A 24,204-nucleotide genomic window follows, 5' to 3' on the forward strand; every position below is an offset into this window, starting at 1 on the left:
TTTTCGTGGACAGATTTTGGGCAGAGTAAACCCTCTCGCTTCGCCTCTTCCTCTGCTCAAACTCATGTCAGCCCGGTTGGCATCAACTGTCTGTGCTCCCATTGGTCATCCTGAGCTGTTCAAGCTCCTCCTCCAGGCTTCTAATTCGCTGCAGGAGTTCGGCCCTGTCCTGCTGTGCCCTGAGCTCTGCCTGCCGCTTGGCATCCTGGATCTTCCTCTCATACCAGCACTCCAGCTGAGTGGACACTGTCTCAAAGAACCTCTGGGTCACCTGCAACAAAAATACATGAAGTAAGTGAAGAAGAAGTTACCCCTTCTCCACACACAACCCCTTCCCAGAAGTGAAAAGGAATCATCGGTCGACAGCCCACCAGAGGGCAATGTGAAGCAATTGATATAGTATTCACCACAGCTATCTTGTCATTAGTTACCTCCATGGCGTGTAGGTTGTTTCTCTCCTGACTGAATGTGGGCTCAGGGGGTCTGTCCATGAAGAACTCCAGGGTCCTGGTCCCGACACTGGGTGGTCTCATCAGGCCGCGCGTCCTGATCCGGTCCCGGAGGTGCTTTCTGTGGTGCCAGCCATGACTGTCCTGGCCCCGGCCCTGCTTCCAGTTGCTGGTGGGAGACTGGCTGCTGCTGACACTGCTGGAGCAGCCCTCCCAGATCAGCCCCGGAATGTGATTGTCGAGCAGTTCTGGATGCTGACAACGGGGGGCGGTAGAGCTCAGGAGGATTCCTGCGTGATGGTGGTGAGCTGGCAGAGGGAGAAGAGTAGTGTTCTGGTAGTTATCTGAGAAGAGAGGACCGAGAAAAGGAGCTTGTTTTTCAAGCTTGTGCATTTTCTAATATCAGAGGTGTAAGACCTAGACCTACTGTCAACCCCACAACTTCATCACCCAAAATTTTGGGACAAGGTTAAACAAATTCTTACTTTAGAAATCCGATTGGACTTTCTTTTTTAGATTGTGACTTGATTTCTGGAACCACCTTCCCATGTCTCATCCTCATTATCATGCTCCTCCTAACACCCACCTGGTGATCTGTCCAGCTTTAGCTCAAAGTACTTCCTGCCCGACCCCTGACCCTGGCCCTGCTCCATCGCCGGACTGTGTGGTGCATTGTGGGTGGTTGAGGGTGAGGGACATGGCAGCAGGTTGACGTAGGTAGCCAGAGAGCTGCTGCTGTCCCCAGAGAAGACAGAGAGCAGGGGGAGGCACTCTGAGTCGCCATCGTCCCCCACAGACGGCGAGGGGAGCAGCTTGTAGTACTGGGGGTCGGCTGGGAGGTGGAGGTCCATATCCTGGATCTGAGTCATGCACCACCTCTTCAACTCCTGGGTCGCTGCTGCCTGCTTGGGGTGTGAACACCAGAGAGACATAGGGGGGTCGTTCCACAAATTGTGTGCCTTCTGAGTAGTGTAACTTTTGATTTCATCTAATTTTCACATTCTGTCATAAAGAGCACATGTTCAACGTCATAACAAATTATTTTTCTGGTGGTTAAAGTGGTTAAATAAGAAAATTAATATAGTAAGTGCCTATTAAAACCTCTCTAGGGTATGTGGGACACTAGCGTCCCACCTGGCCATCATCCAGTGAGATGGCAGAGCGCCAAATTCAAATACAGAAGTACTCTCTATAAAAATTCAGAAAACAAAACATATTTTACATAGGTTTAAAGATGAACTTCTTGTGAATCCTACCACGGTGTCAGATTTAAAAATGCTTTACGGCGAAAGCATACCTTACGATTATTTGAGAACATAGCCCAGCAGACAAATCATTAAAAACAGTAACCAGCCAAGTAGAAGAGTTTCACAAGTCAGAAATAGAGATAAAATTAATCACTTACCTTTGATGATCTTCATATGGTTGCACTCAGAAGACATTCATTTACTCAATAAATGTTCCTTTTGTTCGATAAAGTCTCTCTTTATATCTAAAAACCTCCGTTTTGTTCGCGCGTTTTCTTCAGTAATCCACAGGCTCAAACGCAGTCACAACAGGCAGACAAAAAATCTAAATTGTATCCGTAAAGTTCATAGAAACATGTCAAACGATGTTTATATTAAATCGTCAGTTTTAATTGTTTATTTTTTTTTACATTTTATCCCATTTTCTCCCCAATTTTCGTGGTATCCAATCGCTAGTAATTACTATCTTGTCTCATCGCTACAACTCCCGTACGGGCTCGGGAGAGACGAAGGTCGAAAGTCATGCGTCCTCCGAAGCACAACCCAACCAAGCCGCACTGCTTCTTAACACAGCGCGCCTCCAACCCGGAAGCCAGCAGCACCAATGTGTCGGAGGAAACACCGTGTACCTGGCCCCCTTGGTTAGCGCGCACTGCGCCCGGCCCGCCACAGGAGTCGCTGGAGCGCGATGAGACAAGGATATCCCTACCGGCCAAACCCTCCCTAACCCGGACGACGCTATGCCAATTGTGCGTCGCCCCACGGACCTCCCGGTCGCGGCCCTCCCGGTCGCGGCCGGCTGCGACAGAGCGCGAACCCAGAGACTCTGGTGGCGCAGCTAGCACTGCGATGCAGTGCCCTAGACCACTGCGCCACCCTGGAGGCCCCTCGTCAGGTTGTTTTTAGCCTAAATAATCGATAATATTTCAACCGGACAATAACGTCGTTAACATAAAAGGCACTCTCGGTCGCGTGCATGAAAAAGCTCTGTGACAAGGCAGGGTTCACTCATTCAGACTGCTCTTACTCCCTAATTTTTCAGAATACAAGCCTGAAACTATTTCTAAAGACTGTTGACATCTAGTGGAAGGCATAGGAACTGCAATTTGAGTCCTAAGTCAATGGATACTGTAATGGCATTGAATAGAAAACTACAAAATCAAAATAAATCCTACTTCCTGAATGGATTTTTCTCAGGTTTTCGCCTGCCAAATCAGTTCTGTTATACTCACAGACACTATTTTAACAGTTTTGGAAACTTTAGAGTGTTTTCTATCCAAATCTACCAGTTATATGCATATCATATCTTCTTGGCCCGAGTAGCAGGCAGTTTAATTTGGGCATGCTTTTCATCCAAAATTCCGAATGCTGACCCCTACCCTATAGAAGTTGTGCCAAATAAAGTAACAGGGTTGACTGTAACATTGTTGATGATTTCACCTCGAAACAGCCATTAATCCCTGGGGCGGGGGAAAGGAAGTTTGTTGTGTGCAACAGAGAGAGACAATTGAAAGTAAGCTTCACCCAGAATGTTTAATTGCTAAAACATTTTTAGCCTGTCTATTTGTGAGTAACAGGGTTGACATGTTATGTTCGACTTGCTCACTTTTCCACGCTAAAACACCGTGTTCAAAAAGAGTACAACCAGCTCACCTGTTTTACACTGTAGTTTTACTATTAGATGTTACATTTTTCTTTAGACACAAAATATTTCAAAAGGAATAGTTTCAACACATTAAAATGACAATTCAGTTCACATAACAGGGTTGACCTTAAAATGAGGGACAGATGTAAATTAATCACTAATCCCATCAACTAAATAATAATTTTCAGAAATTACTTTGTCAAAGCAACAAAATAACTAGGGCTTTGCAAACCTGGAGAAATTTTGCGATTAAGTGGGATAAGATCTTCATTGAAGTCTACAAAGGAGGAACATGTCAAAATGTTGAATGTCTTTATTAAAAATCTGATTTATTAAATTCTTCATGTGGTCTATATTAAAAGGCACATCAGTTAATTTAACAGGCTTAAAAAAATAGAAATGGTGCACAATTTCTACTTAAAATATCAAAGGGACGCAAACCCAGGGGTTAGGGTTAGGATTAGGGTGACTGCTGCCTGTTTTGTGTGTGAACAACCAGAGAAACATAGGGGTTAGGGTCACTGCTGCCTGCTTGGTGTGTGAATGAACACCAGAAATACATGTTGTCATGTTTTCACAGGATGTGGGTTAGTGAAGAGGTTAATTAGAGATGTTGTGAATACGTTTCAGACGTTATTAAGAAGGGTGAATAAGGCCCTGGTTAAAAGTAGTACACTATATAGGGAATAGAGTGCCATTTGGGATGTAGACAGAAGGTATATAAGGGTGTGGTTGTGCCATGTAATACAATACCTGTCTCCTCTGTGCCTCCTCTCTGCCCTGGGCAGCTCTCTGGTCCATCCTGTAGAGACACTCCATCCTCTCTGCTGCCACCCTCTCCTGGGTCAGCATGTCCAGCACTTTGATCTGATCAACACAACGCCGAACAGCAGCTTGCATCTCAAATAGCATTCAAAAGTGTTGCGTTATAGGGGGAATATGGAGATAAAATGGTGGATAAAAAATCAAATACAAATGACGCAGCAAATCAAGTCTGACATTTTTAAGTGGATATTACAAACTTTAGAAGCCTTTCAAACCTCAAATACACTACAGGGTTGCAGGAAAATTCTCAGCCACAAAAGAGTGATCAAAATAAGATCCTACATCTATATGTCATTCATGTCATTTCCACACAATTGTCCACACAAATTCTAGTAGAGGTTTACAGGCTGTATTTGTAGTTTATCTTTCTGTATGAGACAGAAAAAGCCATGTGTGCAACAAAGTTGAATTGAATTGACTGGTAGCAGACAGACCTGGTGTATGCTCTTGCGGTCCATCCTCCCAAGCCTAGTATAGACTTGCTCCTGAACCGTCAGCATCTGTGTCCTCATCTCCTCTTTAGTGGCGTTCAGCTCTCCCTCTAGCCTCTTGATCAGGGGCTTACAGTGGCAGCCATTGGCTGGGGCCTGACCAGGCAACACAATCGTGTATAATTGTGATATTTGTTTTACATCTTTTCTTTAGATTTCTTTCATTGGTTTCTTTCTAGATCTCTTATATTACCAATATCAACAGCAACAACAATACTTCTACTGTACTGTACCACTACTACCACTTCAGTTATGGACACCCCACCCCTAGGGTTGAAACATTTCAATAACTTCAAGAGGAAATAAAAAGGTGGTATGGGAATCTTCTATCTGGGGTTTCACGAAAACCTGGGAATTTTGGAAATGATCAGAATTTTGCAGCGTAGTGACTGACCTGTTTGACATTGCCGTCCTTGTCGCGGTACAGGGTGTATAGCTGATAGGTTTTGCCGTTGTGAGGAGGGGCTTCATCATATGTACACAGTCTGCTCTTCCTGTGGAGGTCGGGATGGCCATTCATTCTTCTTCTAGGAGTATCCTCTGCCAAGGCCTGGAAGAAGAAGACTTTATTGTCCATTATCTTGCAGAGAACAGAAATTGTCTTTATCCTCACAACCCAATCCCCTGAGACACCCCCAATCACCTGTTCTTTGAAAAGCTTATGTCTTCTCCTTCTGTGGTAAGGGCTGGTTGGGGTGACTGATGTTTTACTGTAGTGAAGGCGGTGGTGATGATGGTGAGGCAGCCCTGCTCTGTTGAGTCCGGCCCTGCTGGCCAGACGCTCACTACTGTGAGACGCCTCAGCCATGTACCCACTGTCCTGATGAAGGAAACAGCCAGGAGGCAGAGGTGAAGGAGAAGACAACTTTATTGTCCAATTGTACACAAAGGTCCATGAAGGTTCGACTTCCGCTTCATCCCAACCCAATAACTCAAGAGGCACAAATAATGTAAACATCATATTTAACATTGGGTTAGCATACCGCCGTCTACTGTCATCCATTTTTTTGCCTGTCAATATACACCGCCTAATTTTACCCCCAGACAGCCTTTACCTTGTTGGGCAGCATTTCTTCTCTGGTGACAGACTGGGTTCTGCGTTCTGCCTTCAGCCGGTCCCTTTTCTTCCTCACCGTCCTTCCTCTAGTGAAACAGTGAACCTGACCAAAACCCAGGAGAGTAGAAAACTAACGACTAACTATACTGTCTGTTGCTACCTCACAGTCCAGCCAAGGTGCATAAAATGAAGAACAGACTGGATTACAGACTGGAAAAACTGACTACTCATCGAGGCGATGGGTAATCATCTGCACTCTTTATACTCCTTAACAAACTGTCACTCTTGGAAGGAAATGTAAGTTCACTAAGAGGTGTTTTGATGCCAGAATCAGTTCATAATGTGTATCAGATCAGTGTATCATTGGTCTATGTCCAAAGAAACATCTCATGCTGACCTGAGGAGCTCTGGCCAGCAGGAGAGACACGTCTTTGTGGTTGTAGTCTCTGGCCTTGTCCAGGGCAGTCTTCCCTGCCTGGAACAGACAGGAATTCATTGAAAGGTCGCGTTGCTGACAAGGTCCCTGCACTGTTGACAATGCTCCTTTTAAATGCAATCCCCCCTATATAGTACACTGGTCAGAAGTACAGCACTGTATGGTAATGGACTAGCATTTGAGATGCATCCACTTACGTTGTTTCGTTCGTTGCCGTCAGTCCCTGCCTCCAGGAGTAGCTGAACAGTTTTCTTGTGGTTTAGGGCAGCCGCCATATGGAGAGCAGTGTCCCCTAGCTGGGCATAGGAAACAGACAGGTGACTAGCCCTAACCCTATCCCCTAGCTGGGCATAGGAAACAGACAGGTGACTAACCCTATCCCCTAGCTGGTCATAGGAAACAGACAGGTGACTAACCCTATCCCCTAGCTGGTCATAGGAAACAGACAGGTGACTAGCCCTAACCCTATCCCCTAGCTGGGCATAGGAAACAGACAGGTGACTAACCCTAACCCTATCCCCTAGCTGGGCATAGGAAACAGACAGGTGACTAGCCCTAACCCTATCCCCGAGCTGGGCATAGGAAACAGACAGGTGACTAGCCCTAACCCTATCCCCTAGCTGGGCATAGGAAACAGACAGGTGACTAGCCCTAACCCTATCCCCTAGCTGGGCACAGGGAAGAGGTGACTATAGGTGTGAGAGCAGTCAAAGGAGCCCCCCCCCCAGGGTTAGGGAGGATAAGCTGATCCTACATCTATGTAAAGGTTACTTCTACCCGGAGTTGAGCAGTCACTGACTGGACACGGGTGTGTTATAAAGACAGACAGAAGCTCTACTGTGGCATCAAACTCAACAAGTAATCAATGACTTGAAAGGAGCTGTAGTAACAATATAAATCAAGCTGGGACCTGCCTGGTTTTTCTCCGTAACAGAGCATAAGGCGCCCACCAGAATCTTGATCATGGCCAGGTGATTGTAACGTGCTGCCACATGCAAACAGGTGTCCCCCACATTGTTCTTGATGTCTGGTCTGGAGCCTCCCAGCAGCAGCACGTGGGCGCTCTGAGCATTGGCGTTCTGACAGGCCAGGTGGAGAGCTGTGTTTCCTGCCTAAGAACAAACACACAAAGCCTAGTGTGGCAGAACCGAGCCGTCAAGGTGAAAAATCTGTCGATGTGCCCTTGAGCAAGGCACTTAACACTAATTTGCTCAAGGGGCGCCGTACTACTATGACTGACCCTGTAAAACAACACTGCACCTATCCGGTGTATGTGACACATTTTTTATTTTAAAAATTCCAAGCGACACCCTATTCATTATAGTGCACTACTTCAAAAGGAATAGGGAATAGGGTGCCATTTGGGATGTAATCTGAGAGTGGCATGAAAAACCTGTCAGGCACCAGACAGAAACGCATTTCAGTCCTAATGCTTTTTACCATCATTGGTCCCAGATCTAGACCTAACATATTCACATTTGAATTGCTGTACCTTATTCCTGGCGTGAACGTCAGCCCCAGCCTTGACCAACAGTTTGACTGACTGACAGAAGCCATGCCATGAGACCTCATGGAGCGCCGTGTTACCGTCCTATCAGAAAAAGCGAGACTGTCATTAGAAGGAGTGAAACATTTGTTTTTCTAACAATGTAATTTAATTCATATGCCCGGACCTCATATAGATTGCTAATACAGTTCAGGTACATTACATCCCTCCCTGTGTTGTGAATGCTTGTATTTTTGGCCCTCCTGTACATTAAATAAAGGAAATGTGACTTTGTCTTTAGACATGAAGATTCAGTGACATTTCAGTAACATTGCTTCAGATTCCTCAACATTTCATGTGACATTCAGAGGCTGTGTCCCAAATGGCGCCCTATTCCCTTTATAGTGCAATACTTTTGACCAGGGCCCACGGGGACCTACAGTGCATTCGGAAAGTATTCAGACTCCTCGACTTTTCCACATTTTGTTACGTTACAGCCTTATTCTAAAATTGATGACATTTTTTTTCTTTCCTCATCAATCTAGACACAATACCCCATAATGACAAAGTAAAAACTGTTTTTTAGAATGGTTTGCAAATATATTCACAATAAAACACTGAAATATCACATTTACATAAGTATTCAGACCCTTTAGTCAGTACTTTGTTGAAACACCTTTGGCAGCGATTAACAGCCACGAGTCTAGGATCCTATTTCAGGGGCTGAGTCACTGGCTTACTGGTGCTCTTTCATGCCGTCCCTAGGAGGGGTGCTTCACTTGAGTGGGTTGAGTCACTGACGTGATCTTCCTGTCTGGGTTGGCGCCCCCTCCTTGGGTTGTGCCGTGGCGGAGATCTTTGTGGGCTATACTCAGCCTTGTCTCAGGATGGTAAGTTGGTGGTTGAAGATATCCTTCTAGTGGTGTGGGGGCTGTGCTTTGGCAATGTGGGTGGGGTTATATCCTGCCTGTTTGGCCCTGTCCGGGGGTATTGTCGGACGGGGCCACAGTGTCTCCCGACCCCTCCTGTCTCAGCCTCCAGAATTTATGCTGCAGTAGTTTATGGGTCGGGGTGCTAGGGTCAGTCTGTTATATCTGGAGTACTTCTCCTGTCTTATCTGGTGTCCTGTGTGAATTTAAGTATGTTCTCTCTAATTCTTTCTCTCTCTCAGAGGACCTGAGCACTAGGACCATACCTCAGGACTACCTGGTCTGATGACACCTTGCTGTCCCTAGTCCACCTGGCCGTGCTGCTGCTCCAGTTTCAACTTTTCTGCCTGCGGCTATGGAACCCTGACCTGTTCACCGGACGTGCTACCTCTCCCAGACCTGCTGTTTTCAACTCTCTAGAGACAGAAGGAGCGGTATAGATACTCTGAATGATTGGCTATGAAAAGCCAACTGACATTTACTCCTGAGGTCCTGACCTGTTGCACCCTCGACAACCACTGTGATTATTATTATTTGACCCTGCTGGTCATCTATGAACATTTGAACATCTTGGCCATGTTCTGTTATAATCTCCACCCGGCACAGCCAAAAGAGGACTGGCCACCCCTCATAGCCTGGTTCCTCTCTAGGTTTCTTCCTAGGTTCTGGCCTTTCTAGCCACCGTGCTTCTACACCTACACCTGCATTGCTTGCTGTTTGGGGTTTTAAGCTGGGTTTCTGTACAGCACTTTGAGATATCAGCTGATGTAAGAAGGGCTTTATAAATTGATTTGATTTGATTTAGGCGACCCAAAACAGTGTCGCCGCAGAAGGGACAGACGGAGCTGTCTTCTGGTCAGGCTCCGTAGACGGGCACATCGCTCACCGCTCCCGAGTATACTACTCGCCAATGTCCAGTCTCTTGACAACAAGGTAGACGAAATTCGAGCAAGGGTTGCCTTCCAGAGAGACATCAGAGATTGTAACATTCTCTGTTTCACGGAAACATGACTCACTCGGGATACCTTATCAGAGTCGGTACAGCCACCCGGTTTCTTCACGCATCGCGCCGACAGAAACAAACATCTCTCTGGTAAGAAGAAGGGCGGGGCTGTATGACTTATAATTAACGAATCATGGTGTGATCATAACAACATACAGGAACTCAAGTACTTTGTTCACCTGACCTAGACTTCCTTACAATCAAATGTCGACCGCATTATCTACCAAGAGAATTCTCTTCGATTATAATCACAGCCGTGTATATCCCCCCCAAGCAGACACCTCAACGGCCCTGAAATAACTTTATTGGACTCTATGTAAACTGGAAACCACATATCCTGAGGCTGCATTTATTGTAGCTGTGGATTTTAACAAGGCTAATCTGAAAACAAGGCTCCCTAAATTTTATCAGCATATCGAATGCGCGACCCGCGCTGGCAAAATTCTGGATCATTGCTACTCTAACTTCCGCGACGCATACAAAGCCCTACCTCGCCGTCCTTTCGGCACACCTGACCACGACTCCATTTTGTTGCTCCCAGCCTATAGACAGAAATTAAAACAGGAAACACCCGTGCTCAGGTCTGTTCAACACTGGTCCGACCAATCTGATTCCACGCGTCAAGATTTCTTCGATCACGTGGACTGGGATATGTTCCGGATAGCCTCAGACAACAACATTGATGTATATGCTGATTTGGTGAGCGAGTTTATTAGCAAGTGCATCGGTGATGTTGTACCCACGGTGACTATTAAAACCTTCCCCAACCAGAAACAGTGGATTGATGGCAGCATTCGCTCAAAACTGAAAGCGCGAACCACTGCTTTTAATCATGGCAAGGCAACCGGAAACATGACCGAATACAAACAGTGTAGTTATTCCCTCCGCAAGGCAATCAAACAAGCTAAGCGTCAGTATAGAGACAAAGTAGAGTCCCAATTCAACGGCTCAGACATGAGACGTATGTGCAGGGTCTACAGTCAATCACGGATTACAAAAAGAAAACCAGCCCCGTCGCGGACACTGGCGTCTTGCTCCCAGACAAACTAAACAACTTCTTTGCTCTCTTTGAGGACAATACAGTGACACTGACACAGCCTGCTACCAAAACCTGGGGGCTCTCCTTCACTGCAGCCAACGTGAGTAAAACATTTAAACGTGTTTAACCTCGCAAGGCTGCATCCCTAGCCGCGTCCTCAGAGCTTGCACAAACCAGCTGGCTGGTGTGTTTACAGACATATTCAATAAATCCCTATCCCAGTCTGCTGTTCTCACAAGCTTCAAGAGAGCCACCATTGTTCCTGTTCCCAAGAAAGCTAAGGTAACTCAGCTAAACAACTATCACCCCGTAGCACTCACTTCCATCATCATGAAGTGCTTTGAGAGACTAGTCAAGGATCATATCACCTCCACCCTACCTGACACCCTAGACCCACTCCAATTTGCTTACCTCCCCAATAGGTCCACAGACGCAATCACACTGCACACTGCCCTACCCCATCTGGACAAGATGAATACCTATGAAAGAATGCTGTTCATCGATTACAGCTCAGCATTTAACACCATAGTAACCTCTAAACTCGTCATTAAGCTCGAGACCCTGGGTCTTGACCCCGCCCTGTGCAACTGGGACCTGGACTTTCTGACGGGACGCCCCCAGGTGGAAACAACATCTCCACCCCGCTGATCCTCAACACCGGGGCCCCACAAGGGTGCGTTCTCAGCCCTCTCCTGTACTCCCTGTTCACCCATGACTGCGTGGCCATGCACGCCTCCAACTCAATCATCAAGTTGGCAGACGACACTAGAGTGGTAGGCTTGATTACCAACAACGACGAGACAGCATACAGGGAGGAGGTGAGGGCCCTCGGAGTGTGGTGTCAGGAAAATAACCTCGCACTCAACGTCAACAAAACAAAGGAGATGATCCTGAACTTCAGAGATCAGCAGAGGGAGCACCCCCCATCCACATCGACGGGACAGTAGTGGAGAAGGTGGAAAGTTTTAAGTTCCTCGGAATACACATCACGGACAAACTGAATTGGTCCACCCACACAGACAGCGTGGTGAAGATAGCGCAGCAGCGCCTCTTCAACCTCAGGAGGCTGAAAAAATTTGGCTTGTCACCAAAAACTTTTACAAATGCACAATCAAGAGCATCCTGTCGGGCTGTATCACCGCCTGGTATGGCAACTGCTCAGCCCACAACCGTAAGGCTCTCCAGAGGGTAGTGAGGTCTGCACAACACATCACCGGGGGCAAAACACCTGCCCTCCAGGACACCTACACCACCTGATGTCACAGGAAGGCCAAAAAGATCATCAAGGACAATAACCACCCGAGCCACTGCCTGTTCACCCCGCTATCATCCAAAAGGCAAGGTCAGTACAGGTGCATCAAAGCTGGGACCGAGAGACTGAAAAACAGCTTCTATCTCAAGGCCATCAGACTGTTAAACAGCCATCACTAACATTGAGTGGCTGCTGCCAACATACTGACTCAAATCTCTAGCCAGTTTAATAATAAAACATTGGATGTAATAAATGTATCACTAGTCACTTTAAACAATGACACTTTATATAATGTTTACACACCCTACATTACTCATCTCATATGTATATACTGTACTCTATACCATCTACTGCATCTTGCCTATGCCGTTCTGTACCATCACTCATTCATATATTTATATGTACATATTCTTATTCATTCCTTTACACTTGTGTGTACCAGGTAGTTGTTGTGAAATTGTTAGATTACATGTTAGATATTACTGCACGGTCGGATCTAGAAGCACAATAATTTCGCTACACTCGCATTAACATATGCCAACCATGTGTATGTGACCAATGTTCGATCGGGTTCAAGCTGGGCCACTCAAGGACATTAAGTGACATGTCCCGAAGCCACCCCTGCTTTGTCTTGGCTGTGTGCTTAGGGTCGTTGTCATGTTGGAAGGTGAACCTTCGCCCCAGTCTGAGGTCCTGAGCACTCTGGAGCAGGTTTTCATCAAGGATCTCTCTGTACTTTACTCCATTCAGCTTTCCCTCGAGTCTGACTAGTCTCCCAGTCCCTGCCGCTGAAAAACATCCCCACAGCATGACGCTGCCACGACCATGCTTCACCATAGGTATGGTGCCAGGTTTCCTCCAGATGTGACATTTGGTATTCAGGCCAAAAAGTTCAATCTTGGTTTCATCAGACCAGAGAATCTTGTTTATCATGGTCTGAGAGTCCTTTAGGTGCCTTTTGGCAAACTCCAAGCTGGCTGTGAATTGCCTTTTACTGAGGAGTGGCTTCTGTCTGGCCACTCTACCATAAAGGCCTGATTGGTGGAGTGCTGCAGAGATGGTTGTCCTTCTGGAAAGTTCTCCCATCTCCACAGAGGAACTTTGGAGCTCTGTCAGAGTGACCATTGGGTTCTTGGTCACCTCCCTGACTAAGGCCCTTCTCCCCCGATTGCTCAGTTTAGCCGGGCGGCCAGCTCTAGGAAGAGTCTTAGTGGTTCCAAACTTCTGGTGGAGGCCACTGTGTTCTTGGGGACCATCAATGCTGCATAAATGTTTTGGTACCCTTCCCCAGATCTGTGCCTCGACACAATCCCGTCTCGGAGCTCTACGGACAATTTCTTCGACCTCATGGCTTGGTTTTTGCTCTGACATGCACTGTCAACTGTGGGACCTTATATAGACAGGTGTGTTCCTTTCCAAATCATGTCCAATCAATTGAACTTTCCACAGGTGGACTCCAATCAAGTTCTACAAACATCTCAAGAATAACCAATGGAAGCAGGATGCACCGGAGCTCAATTTCGAGTCTCATTGCAAAGGGTCTGAATACTTATGTAAACACATTTTACTGTACATTTGCACAAATGTCTAAAAACCTGTTTTCGCTTTGTCATTATGGGGTATTGTGTGTAGATTAAGAGGGAAAAAAGGAATTGAATCCATTATAGAATAAGGCTGTAACGTAACAAAATGTGTAAAGCGTCAGAGTCTGAATACTTTCCGAATGCACTATATACAGTTGAAGGTGATTGAAGTTTACATACACTTATGTTGGAGTCATTAAAACTCGCTTTTTCAACCACTCCACAAATTTCTTGTTAACAACCTATAGTTTTGGCAAGTCGACACAAGGTCTTTTTCCAACAATTGTTTACAGACAGATTAGTTCACTTATAATTCACTGTATCACAATTCCAGTGAGTCATAAGTTTACATACACTAAGTTGACTGTGCCTTTAAACAGCTTTGACAATTCCAGAAGATGATGTCAGGACTTTAGAAGCTTCTGATTTGAGTCAATGATTTGATTTGAGTCAATTGGAGGTGTACCTGTGGATGTATTTCAAGGCCTACCTTCAAACTCAGTGCCTCTTTGCTTGACATCATGGGAAATTCAAAAGAAATCAGCCAAAACCTCAGAAAAGAATTGTAGACCTCCACAAGTCTGGTTCATCCTTGGGAGCAATTTCCAAATGCCTGAAGTTACCACGTTCATATGTACAAACAATAGTACACAAGTATAAACACCATGGGACCACACAGCCGTCATACCGCTCAGGAAGGAGACGCGTTCTGTCTCCTAGAGATGAACATACTTTGGTGCGAAAAGTGCAAATCAATCCCAGAACAACAGCAAAGGACCTTGTGAAGATGCTGGAGGAAACAGGTACATAAGTATCTATATCCACAGTAAAACGAGTCCTACATCGACATAACCTGAAAGGCCACTCAGCAAGGAAGAAGCCACTGCTCCAAAACAGCCATAAAAATACAGACTACGGTTTGCAACTGCACATGGAGACAAAGATCGTACTTTTTGGAGAGATATCCTCTGGTCTGATGAAACAAAAATAGAACTGTTTGAACATAATGACCATCGTTATGTTTGGAGGAAAAAGCCGAAGAACACCATCCCATCCGTGAAGCACGGGGGTGGCAGCATCATGTTGTGGGAGTGCTTTGCTGCAGGCGGGACTGGTGCACTTCACAAAATAGATGGCATCATGAGGTAGGAAAATGATGTGAATATATTGAAGCAACATCTCAAGACATCAGTCAGGAAGTTAAAGTTTGGTTGCAAATGGGTCTCCCAAATGGACAATGACCCCAAGCATACTTCCAAAGTTGTGGCAAAATGGCTTAAGGACAACAAAGTCAAGGTATTGGAGTAGCCATCACAAAGCCCTGACCTCAATCCCATAGAAAATTTGTGGGCAGAACTGAAAAAGTGTGTGCGAACAAGGAGGCCTACAAACCTGACTCAGTTACACCTATTCTGTCAGGAGGAATGGGCCAAAATTCACCCAATTTATTGTGGGAAGCTTGTGGAAGGCTACCCGAAACGTTTGACCCAAGTTAAACAATTGAAAGGCAATGCTACCAAATACTAATTGAGTGTATGTAAACTTCTGACCCACTGGGAATGTGATGAAAGAAATAAAAGCTGAAATAAGTAATTCTCTCTACTATTATTCTGACATTTCACATTCTTAAAATAAAGTGGTGATCCTAACTGACCTAAGACAGGGAATTTTTACTAGGATTAAATGTCAGAAATTGTGAAAAACTGAGTTTAAATGTATTTGGCTAAGGTGTATGCAAACTTCCGACTTCAACTGTATAGGGACAGATCCAGATTCAGAGACATTTCTCTCCCTCACCTTGTCCTGCAGGTCTAGAGCGCAGCCTCCCTTGATGAGTCCGTCTATGATATCACTATTCCCCACCATGGCTGCTCGGTGGAGGGCTGTCTGGTGGCCCTGTGATGACAGAAGGGCCTGGGCTGCCTCCCTGTCACTCATCACTGCTCACTACTGTCAACACAACACACAGAATACTAACGTTAAACACACACGTGTACGCATGGACGCACACACACATGCACACAAATGTATGCACGCACGAGCACACACATCACTAATGTGCAACCCAACACGCAACATACATTACACACTGAGGTTAAAATGATGTAAACTCTATCTCAATCACAAAAATAGTGCATCAACCTCCAACACGCAATCTAAGATAAAAAGCCATTCATCTCTATGTACCAAATGAAGTCTGGTATGATCACGTAAAGATAGTGTAATGGGATGAAAAACTCATCTGGGAAACAAAAACATGATCTAATAGGGAATATTGTCTGATGTATCAGATCATCAAGAATGATTTCACTCTTTAAAAAATAACATCAAGGACCATATCTGATGGTCAATATGATGAAAATATTTCAAATCTAATGGTCAATATTTTGATCTGATCTGAAAGCATTGTCTTACCTCATCCAGGGTGTCCGTGTTCCAGCAGGATGTATCCCAATCCCAGATTGCCCCTTTAAAAAGGTCAGGGTGCAGTGGTATGCCTGAGAAAAGTCAAACAGCCGATGATTGATGTGGTCAATCCAAATACGTATTATAAAAAATATATAATATGCCCTCTCCTTACAAAAGGCATTACAGCATTGTAGTAGGCAAATAAACATGGACTGAAATGAGCGCAGCTAGACTGTAAACTGCAAATAGTCACTCACACTCATACAACTATAATCTGCTGCTCTCGGACAGAGTGCCGCTGTGTGTGCATGCGTGTGCGAGCGTGTGCACATCCACTTGCATATGTACGTGGTCATGTGTGTATGCCAGCCAGTATGTGCATTGGTGAGTATGTATTTATGTGTGTGTGTGTGTGTGTGTTGGCGAGTCTGTGGGTGTGTGTGTCTACATACGTATGTGTGTGCCAGCCGGCAGAATTAAAGGCAGTAAACAACCCCATGTATAATCCACAGGGGGGAAGCGGAGGGGATCCTGCTATCTATCTGTTACAGATAAAGGCTGGGAGTGGAGCACAGAGCAGACAGGGAGCAGAGAGGGTTAAACCCTGCCATAATACTACCACACAACTGCTCTGCCTCCAGACCACCCAGGAGAATAAGCTATAGGCACAGAAGTGAATTGTATGATCGCTATGGTTATAAACCTGTCGGGATTGTAAAATGACAGGGTAAAATAGATTGCTATTATGCATAGTGTTTCCTCATCTACCATTTGACTCGCCCCTGTCACTCCAATGTGTCCCAAATGGCACCCTATTCCCTTTACTGTGCATGGGCCCTGTATAAAAAAAAGAAATGAGTGCACTATAAAGGGAATAGAGTGTAATTTGGGATGCAACGCAAGTTTCCCCCCTTGGCTTAAACCCTAATTAAAATTATTCTCACTCTGCATCTGTCCTCCCTCCACCTTGGACTATTAGGAGACACCTGGTTTCATTTTTTCTCCTCTCCCTCTATCCCCCTTCCTATATTGCCTCTCTATCCATCACCCAGTCAGTCAGAGAGTGTGATCAATGTGTGCATCAGATCAGTGCACAAGTGAGATTTACACCACAGAGACAGAGCTATGACAGCAACACAGTGAGATATCCATCCATTTAACAAAGGCTTGATGGTAAAGTCTTCCAGTACAGATAGACAGCTCGACAGTACAGTCAGAGAGGCAGGTAGAGGAGAGGAAAGGCAGTGACCCTGCTATCTGGCTTTAGCTGCCCTGTTCCAGATGTTGACTTCCTACCACTGCAGCTGTACACCGGGATGGACAGATGGAGGAAGGTTGAACTGGTTTCTGCTTGCTTTGCTGAATGCCTGGAGTATGTTGTTCTAGTTATTTCATACAACAAACTGAGTGAAAAGTCTGCCCAGCTGATGTGAGAAGTGTATTACACAAAGTTTTTTCTATATCCACAGTCATATTGTCTTTTGCCTTAACATTAGTAGCGGATTTGGTTTGGGGTGCCGAGATACGGTATGAAAGTGATGCGTAGTTTTCCATGAAATAGTCGTAGTTTTTTACTTTTGTAAGTTTTTTTAAATGGTCTTCAATGAGCAAAAATGTCATAAAAGGCATCTGGCAGAAATGTGATGATATAATCGTCAAGCCACTCAAAAGATGAGGGGACAGGACCCAGAGGTATGACGTGGGACAAAGTCACTTGCACATCATGTTACATTTTTATGTAAAAACCTAAGAATTTGTCACAGGAAATGCAACCTTGGTGATGGCTACTTTGTCCCCCTGGGTGGTGATGTGTTGAGCCACATGGTGGACCTGTTGACTTTTCTAGGAGGCTACGAGGAGCAGTTCAGACACTGCCAGGGCGGCAACATACTGATGGCTCATCAAAGACCAACCCTCTGAACCGAGTTCCTCTCTAGGCTTCTTTCTTCTAGGGAGTTTTCCCTGGCCACTGTGCTTTCGCTTCTGCTTTACTTGCTCTTTGGGGTCCTGGCCAGGTTCCTGTAAAGCACTTTGTGACTGCTAATGTAAAAATGGTTTGACCATCTGAGGTAAAGGAAACTCTAAGGAAAGGTTACTACTATTGCAAGTAGGCTACCTTCTGGTTGACACAGCTACAGCGTTTATTTTGGACAGAAGAAAGGTGTTCAGCATTTTCATTGGACAGAAGCAAGGAGTTCAGCATTTTCATGGGATAGAAGGAAGGTGGGCGGAGTTATGACATTGCCACAGTTTTTTCTGGGAGTCCTGGAAGAAGTGCACTGAACCATTCTAGTACCTGGCTCCTCTTTCTGTACGTGGCCTCAATAAGTCTCCTCTTTAATGCATTCTGATCTCTTTATGTACATGGCCTGACTCCAACCATAAAGGCTTCCGGCTGGCCAGGGGATATGATGACCATACAATATAATCCCATCACAGTCAGTGTCACACCCTGATCTGTTTCACCTGTCTTGTGATTGTCTCCAACCCACACCAGGTGTCTCCCATTACCTCATGTGTATTTATACCTGCGGTTTCTGTTTTTCTGTTGCCAGTTCGTTTTGTTTCCTGTGCTCTAGTTTTTGCTTTTCCTAGTCCTCCCAGTTCTGACCTTTCTGCCGGTCCTGACCCTGATCCTGCCTGCCGTCCTGTACCTGCCTGACTCTGATTTGGATTACGATTCTTTGCCTGCCTTGACCTCTGAGACTCGTACTATCCGCCTCCTGTGTCTGCATCTGAGCCGTGATTGTACGAACTGGCCATGACTGACTCAGCAGACTCGGACCAGCTCCGCAACGCTGTCACTTTCCATTGGAAGACACGCAGAGTTACTGCAAAGCCTTATGGAGGGACTCCATACCCTGGCAGAACGCCATGGCCATGCGTTCAATACATTGCTGGAGCAATTCCGCGGATTCCCTACTAGGCAGCAAGTAACAATAAACCCTCAGACTCTTAGCAACCCCACCATCAGCTGCGATTGTTCCCAGCCTACGCCGGTGTCCCGAGAACCTCGCTTACCACCTCCGGAGCGCTACGCTGGAGATTCTGGAACCTGCCAGGCGTTTTTCTCCCAGTGCTCCCTCATCTTCGAGGTGCAGCCTTCTTCGTTCCCCTCGGACCGCTCAAAGATAGCGTACTTGATAACGCTGATGTCCGGGAGGGCACTCGCCTGGGCTACAGCGATGTGGGAGCAAGAGTCCACCATTTGCCTCAGTCTGGATGAGTTTGTGGAGGAGGTACGTAAAGTGTTCGATTCTCCGTTGTCCGGGAGAGAGGCTGCTTGTAAGCGGCTCTAACTACGTCAAGACTCCCGTAGTGTGGCAGACTACGCAGTGGATTTTCGCACGTTGGCTGCTGAGAGCGCCTGGAACCCGGAAGCCTTGTTCCTTCACGGATTATCGGAGGTGATTAAATACGAGCTCACAGCTCGGGAGCTGCCCATGGACCTCAACTCCCTCATAGCCTTGATAATCCGGATCGATGGGCGGTTACGGGAACGTAGGAGGGAGATGGGGTCTGTTCCTTGTTGCTCTCTCTCGTCCATGAATTCCACCTCGCCTCTGATGAATCCCGGGAATCCCCAAAGTCTACTTTTCCAAGAGAATCCGGTGTCACCCGAGTTTATGGACACTGCCCTGGTGTTGGAGCTGGGTATCTCCACTCAAGCCCTTTCCATCCCAATCGATGTCAGAGTGATGGATGGGCGCTCTATTGGCAGAGTCACCCACAATTCGGTTCCTATCAACCTGCGAGTGTCAGGCAACCACAGTTAGTCTATGCAGTTTCTGCTCCTGGAGTCTCCTCATGTACCCATGGTTTTGGGGTTTTCATGGCTACAGAGGCACAACCCCCTAACTGACTGGACTACGGGTTCCATCATGAGTTGGAGTTGGAGTCCGTTTTGCCATGCACATTGACTGAAGGGCCCGCCCAACCGGATGTTTGTACCGGACTCTGCCCATGCTCCAGTCCTGGAATGGGCACATTCCTCGAGACTCACGTGTCATCCTGGCTCCCGTCGGACCTTGGCTTTCGTCCGACAACGTTTTTGGTGGCCCACCATGGTTCCTGACGTCTCCGCTTTCATTGCCGCATGCACTGTGTGTGCACAGAACAAGACTCCGACGCAAGCTCCGGCTGGCCTCCTTCAACTACTCCCTGTTCCTCACCACACCTGGTCCTATATGTCCTTGGACTTCGTCACGGGTGACCCTCCGTCACATGGCAACATCACCATCCTTATGGTGGTGGATAGGTATCCCATTTTATCCCCTTTCCTAAGTTGCCCTCAGCTAAGGAGACGGCCCAGCTCATGGTGCAGCACGTCTTCCGGATCCATGGACTTCCGGTCGACATGGTCTCCAATCACGGTCCTCAGTTCTCATCCCGTTTCTGGAAGGCATTCTGCACCCTCATTGGGTCGTCGGCCAGCCTGTCCTCTGGTTTTCATCTCCAGTCTAATGGCCAGTCAGAGGGAGCCAATCAGGACCTGGAGACGACACTTTGCTGCCTTGTCTCCACCAATACCACCACATGGAGCCAGCAACTAGTGTGGGTTTATATGCCCGCAACACCCTTCCCTGTTCTACTACTGGTCTCTCGCCTTTTTAGTGTTCCCTGGGATATCAGCCCCCGCTCTTCCCGGAGCAAGAGGAAGAGGTCAGCATACCTTCTGCCCAGATGTTCGTCCATTGCTGTCGTCATACCTGGAAGAGAGCCCAGGCTGGTCTTCTCAAGACCTCCAGGTATCGACGACAGGCGGACCGCCATCATTTTGGGCAGAGGGTATGGCTTTCCACTCTGCATCTGCCCATCCAAGTGATGTTCCGCAGACTTTCCCCCCGTATTATCGGCCCTTTCCCCATCTCTAAGGTCCTTAGCCCCTCTGCTGTTTGCCTTCTGTTGCCATCCGGTGTACATGGTGAGGCGCCTACTGAGTGTTCGACCTCGAGGCAGGGGATTCCAGTACCTGGTTGACTGGGAGGGCTATGGCTTGGAGTAGAGATGTTGCGTCCCCGCCAGGAATATCCTGGACCCAGTACTCATTGCAGACGTCTGCCGTCGACACCCCGGCCAATAAGGTATGTCCCAGGGTAGGACACCAGGTGGCGCCCCTAGAGGGGAGGGTACTGTCAAACCCTGATCTGTTTCATCTGTCTTGTGATTGTCTCCAACCCCCAACAGGTGTCTCCCATTACCTAATGTGTATTTATACCTGTGGTTTCTGTTTGTCTGTTGCCAGTTCGTCTTGTCCCGTCAAGTCCTACCAGCGTGTTCCCGTGTACTATCCGCCTCCTGTGTCTGCATCTGGGTCTTAGCCTGAGCCGTGATAGTCAGTCAGATTAATAAAGATGGTTGCCAGGGAGCATCTGTAATCTGTGGTTCCTTTGATCCTCAGAAAGCCTATATGGTCTTAATCAGGGGGTTGTGTTGTGTGTACGTACAACAAAGCACCCTTCAGCTCGGCTTATCCTTGTTCCTCCTTCAGTAAGGTTTCTTAGAACAACCACATCAGAGATATTCTAAAATTCTGATCTCACATATCCTATTAGATTACCTGAATTTCTGGAACACCTGGGAATGTTTGGTAAGGTACCAGAATTTTGCCACCCTAGATGATCTGAGTGAAAAGGAGAGGGTTTTACATTCATCAAACCCCCAAACTATCTCCGTCTCTGGGCCCCAGTGTTCATAGTGGCGGTGCTGTTTCTCATCCCAGTCTCTGGGACCACCAGTTATTTCACACATTTAATCTATTCGAACACTAGGATCAAGGGTTGTGGTAGAAGACTGAGTTGATAATATAAACATGAATGAGTCTTTCCTTCTAGAGAAATTAACAGTGTACATTCTGCTGTCCGACTGTAACAAAGCTTGAAATGTCCACTCCCAAGCCAAAGAATTGCTAGCTTTTAGATGGTGCAGCTGGCTAAAACATTGTCAAGAGGGTGGTCGCGGGTTTGTGAGACAGAGGATCTGATAGCAAGTACCGGTAAGGACGCTATAGAGTTAAGCAAGTAGCTATACAGTTAAGCCTGTTACATGAGTCTTAGTATTCTCTGTCTAGCTCTCTAGGTTAGCTGTACATATACAATCATTTGGGGGTGCTTATATTTGTCCTGTTACACACAAGTGTGTAATGGAAATATATTTCTTGCATATCCATACTCTCCCGGAGACATGGGCAGGCAGTGCGGTCATCGTTTTACAGCGTAGCTGGAGCAATTAGGGTTAACCGCCTTGCTCAAGGGCACAGTGTAACGGTTTTCTTCCAGGGGTGAAGGAGAGGACCAAAGTGCAGCGCGGCTAGTGTTAAACATGTTTAATAAGGAACAAGTGAAACACTACAAACAACAATACAAAATAACAAATGTGCAAAAACCGAGACAGACCTATCTGGTGCAGACAATCACAGAGACAGGAAACAAACACCCACAAAACACCAGTGAAACCCTGGCTGCCTTAGTATGACTCTCAATCAGAGACAAACGATACACACCTGTCTCTAATTGAGAATCATACCAGGCCGAACACAAAACCCAACATAGAAATAGAAAACATAGACTGCCCACCCAACACTCACGCCCTGACCAATAAAGACATACAAAACAAGAGAAAACAGGTCAGGAACGTGACACACAGCAACAGAGTTTTGTACATTTTCGGATCTGGTATTCGAACCAGCAATCTTTTGGTAACTGGCCCAGCGCTCTAACCTCGAGGATACCTTTCGCCCCTAATAATCAGTATAAAGCTTCCTATCACAATGTAACCACTATCAACTCTGGAGTGATTGGTTATGATGGCAGATGAAATTAAATAGGTTTAAAGCAAATGACTGGGAGAAAAGCTGCTTTCATTGAACGCATGCACAGCTATTAGCCTGGGTAAGCATTTGCTATCACTGTCTCCACTAAGCAATTGAGAAGAGTCTTTCATAAAAGATTAGTGAAGACTTCACTGAGCTTTTGAAAATATGTTAATGCAGCATTAAGATCATATAGGGAGAGATGACACAACCCCCCCCCCCCCTTCCCCCCCCCCCCCCCCCCACACACACTGAGGTCATTCACTCTCCTAACACACCTGGTGTCTTACCACGCCAGCCAAGCAGTCCCAGGAGTAGTGTCTGGATGAGGAGGGGAAGACCTTTATACTCAGTTCAGTGAACACTAGAGACGAATACAGATTTGCCAAGGGATTGCTATCAGTATCTACACAAATGTGCCAAATTGCATAGGTTACATCAGATAAACACATTAGAGTGTTCCGTAATTAATTCAGCTGTGAAATTTTACATAAGATTTATGTTTGGGCTTAGTAATACTCTATTTTCTTTGCATGTGATTACAAATAGAGGTGGAGTAATGGTAGAGAAATACTACTTAAACCACAATTCAATAAGTATACTCGGCTTAATTGGTCAACTCAGTGCAGTGCAATTGTCCTGTCCACTTCTCATCCAGCAACTTCTCATCCAGCTCCACAAGTAAACATGTCATTTGAAAACACTCCTAAATGAGACAACCTCTATGAATAAAGGATAAATAAATACAAAGAATGAACAAACATGTACAACGTGATTTGTGAGAACAAAAGCAGTTTACTCACTGTGTCCCTGGACCCCTCGGCGTCAGTGTGTCCTAGAGTTTAACCCAGCTGCTCTGGAGTAGAGCATCAGCTGCATGCTTCCTGAGAGAAAGAGGGCGAGAGAGAGAGAGAGAGCGAGAGAGAGCTATCACACTGTCAAGCCAGTATAGTTCTCATCTGTAGCTCTACTATACCCCTTCCAACCCCACCACTTATTACACCCCAACCGATGCCGTATCACAATGGATTTAGTTTAATCACACGCTTGTATATGTGGAGTGCAATGACAGATTAACACAGAGCGGGCGGTACACTCGCCTGTCATCATTATTGTCTGAAACATCACATTCTCTGCAGCTATCTAGGCAGAGAGTGATGTATCATCGCTCTCAAGGGTAGACTGGGACAAAAATTCAGCCCTGGCATTTTAAGCACACCAGCCACATCACCGTGCGTGATCTCCTGTGTTGTCACTCTGTCTGTCTTTGCTTCTCCTTGTGCTCCTCTGTTATTACTGTCTGTCTGTCTGTCACTCCTAAGTGTTAATTGTTATTACATATAGAGCCAACATATTAAGGAACTGGCAGTACATCTGTGTCTCTCTGTTTTCTTCCTACCTCCTGCACTCACCTGTGAGCTGTGTCTGCTAAGCCTAGCATCCTTTCCCACAGCACTGTTACCAGAAGACCAGCGGACCACACTGCCTGAATGAATAAACACATTTATAAGATCAAGAACAAAATGACTGAATAAATGCCTA

General features: G+C 46.2%; 1 protein-coding gene across 1 annotated transcript; it reads right to left on the reverse strand.

The window, feature by feature from the left end:
- Positions 1 to 23,628, reverse strand: ankrd6a (ankyrin repeat domain 6a). The gene is made up of 15 exons (XM_071365440.1): positions 23,466 to 23,628; positions 15,858 to 15,940; positions 15,240 to 15,392; positions 7,643 to 7,741; positions 7,061 to 7,262; positions 6,348 to 6,442; positions 6,112 to 6,189; positions 5,713 to 5,817; positions 5,301 to 5,477; positions 5,052 to 5,207; positions 4,601 to 4,753; positions 4,095 to 4,208; positions 1,036 to 1,351; positions 432 to 793; positions 1 to 271 (listed from the first exon to the last, which is right to left on the reverse strand). The coding sequence occupies exons 3-15, from the start codon at positions 15,378 to 15,380 to the stop codon at positions 83 to 85; spliced, it is 2,187 nt and encodes a 728-aa protein (XP_071221541.1). The 5' UTR covers positions 15,381 to 15,392; positions 15,858 to 15,940; positions 23,466 to 23,628; the 3' UTR covers positions 1 to 82.
- Positions 23,629 to 24,204: the final 576 nt, after the last annotated feature.

This window comes from Salvelinus alpinus, chromosome 25 (assembly GCF_045679555.1).
Source record: "Salvelinus alpinus chromosome 25, SLU_Salpinus.1, whole genome shotgun sequence".
NCBI classification, from domain to species: domain Eukaryota; kingdom Metazoa; phylum Chordata; class Actinopteri; order Salmoniformes; family Salmonidae; genus Salvelinus; species Salvelinus alpinus.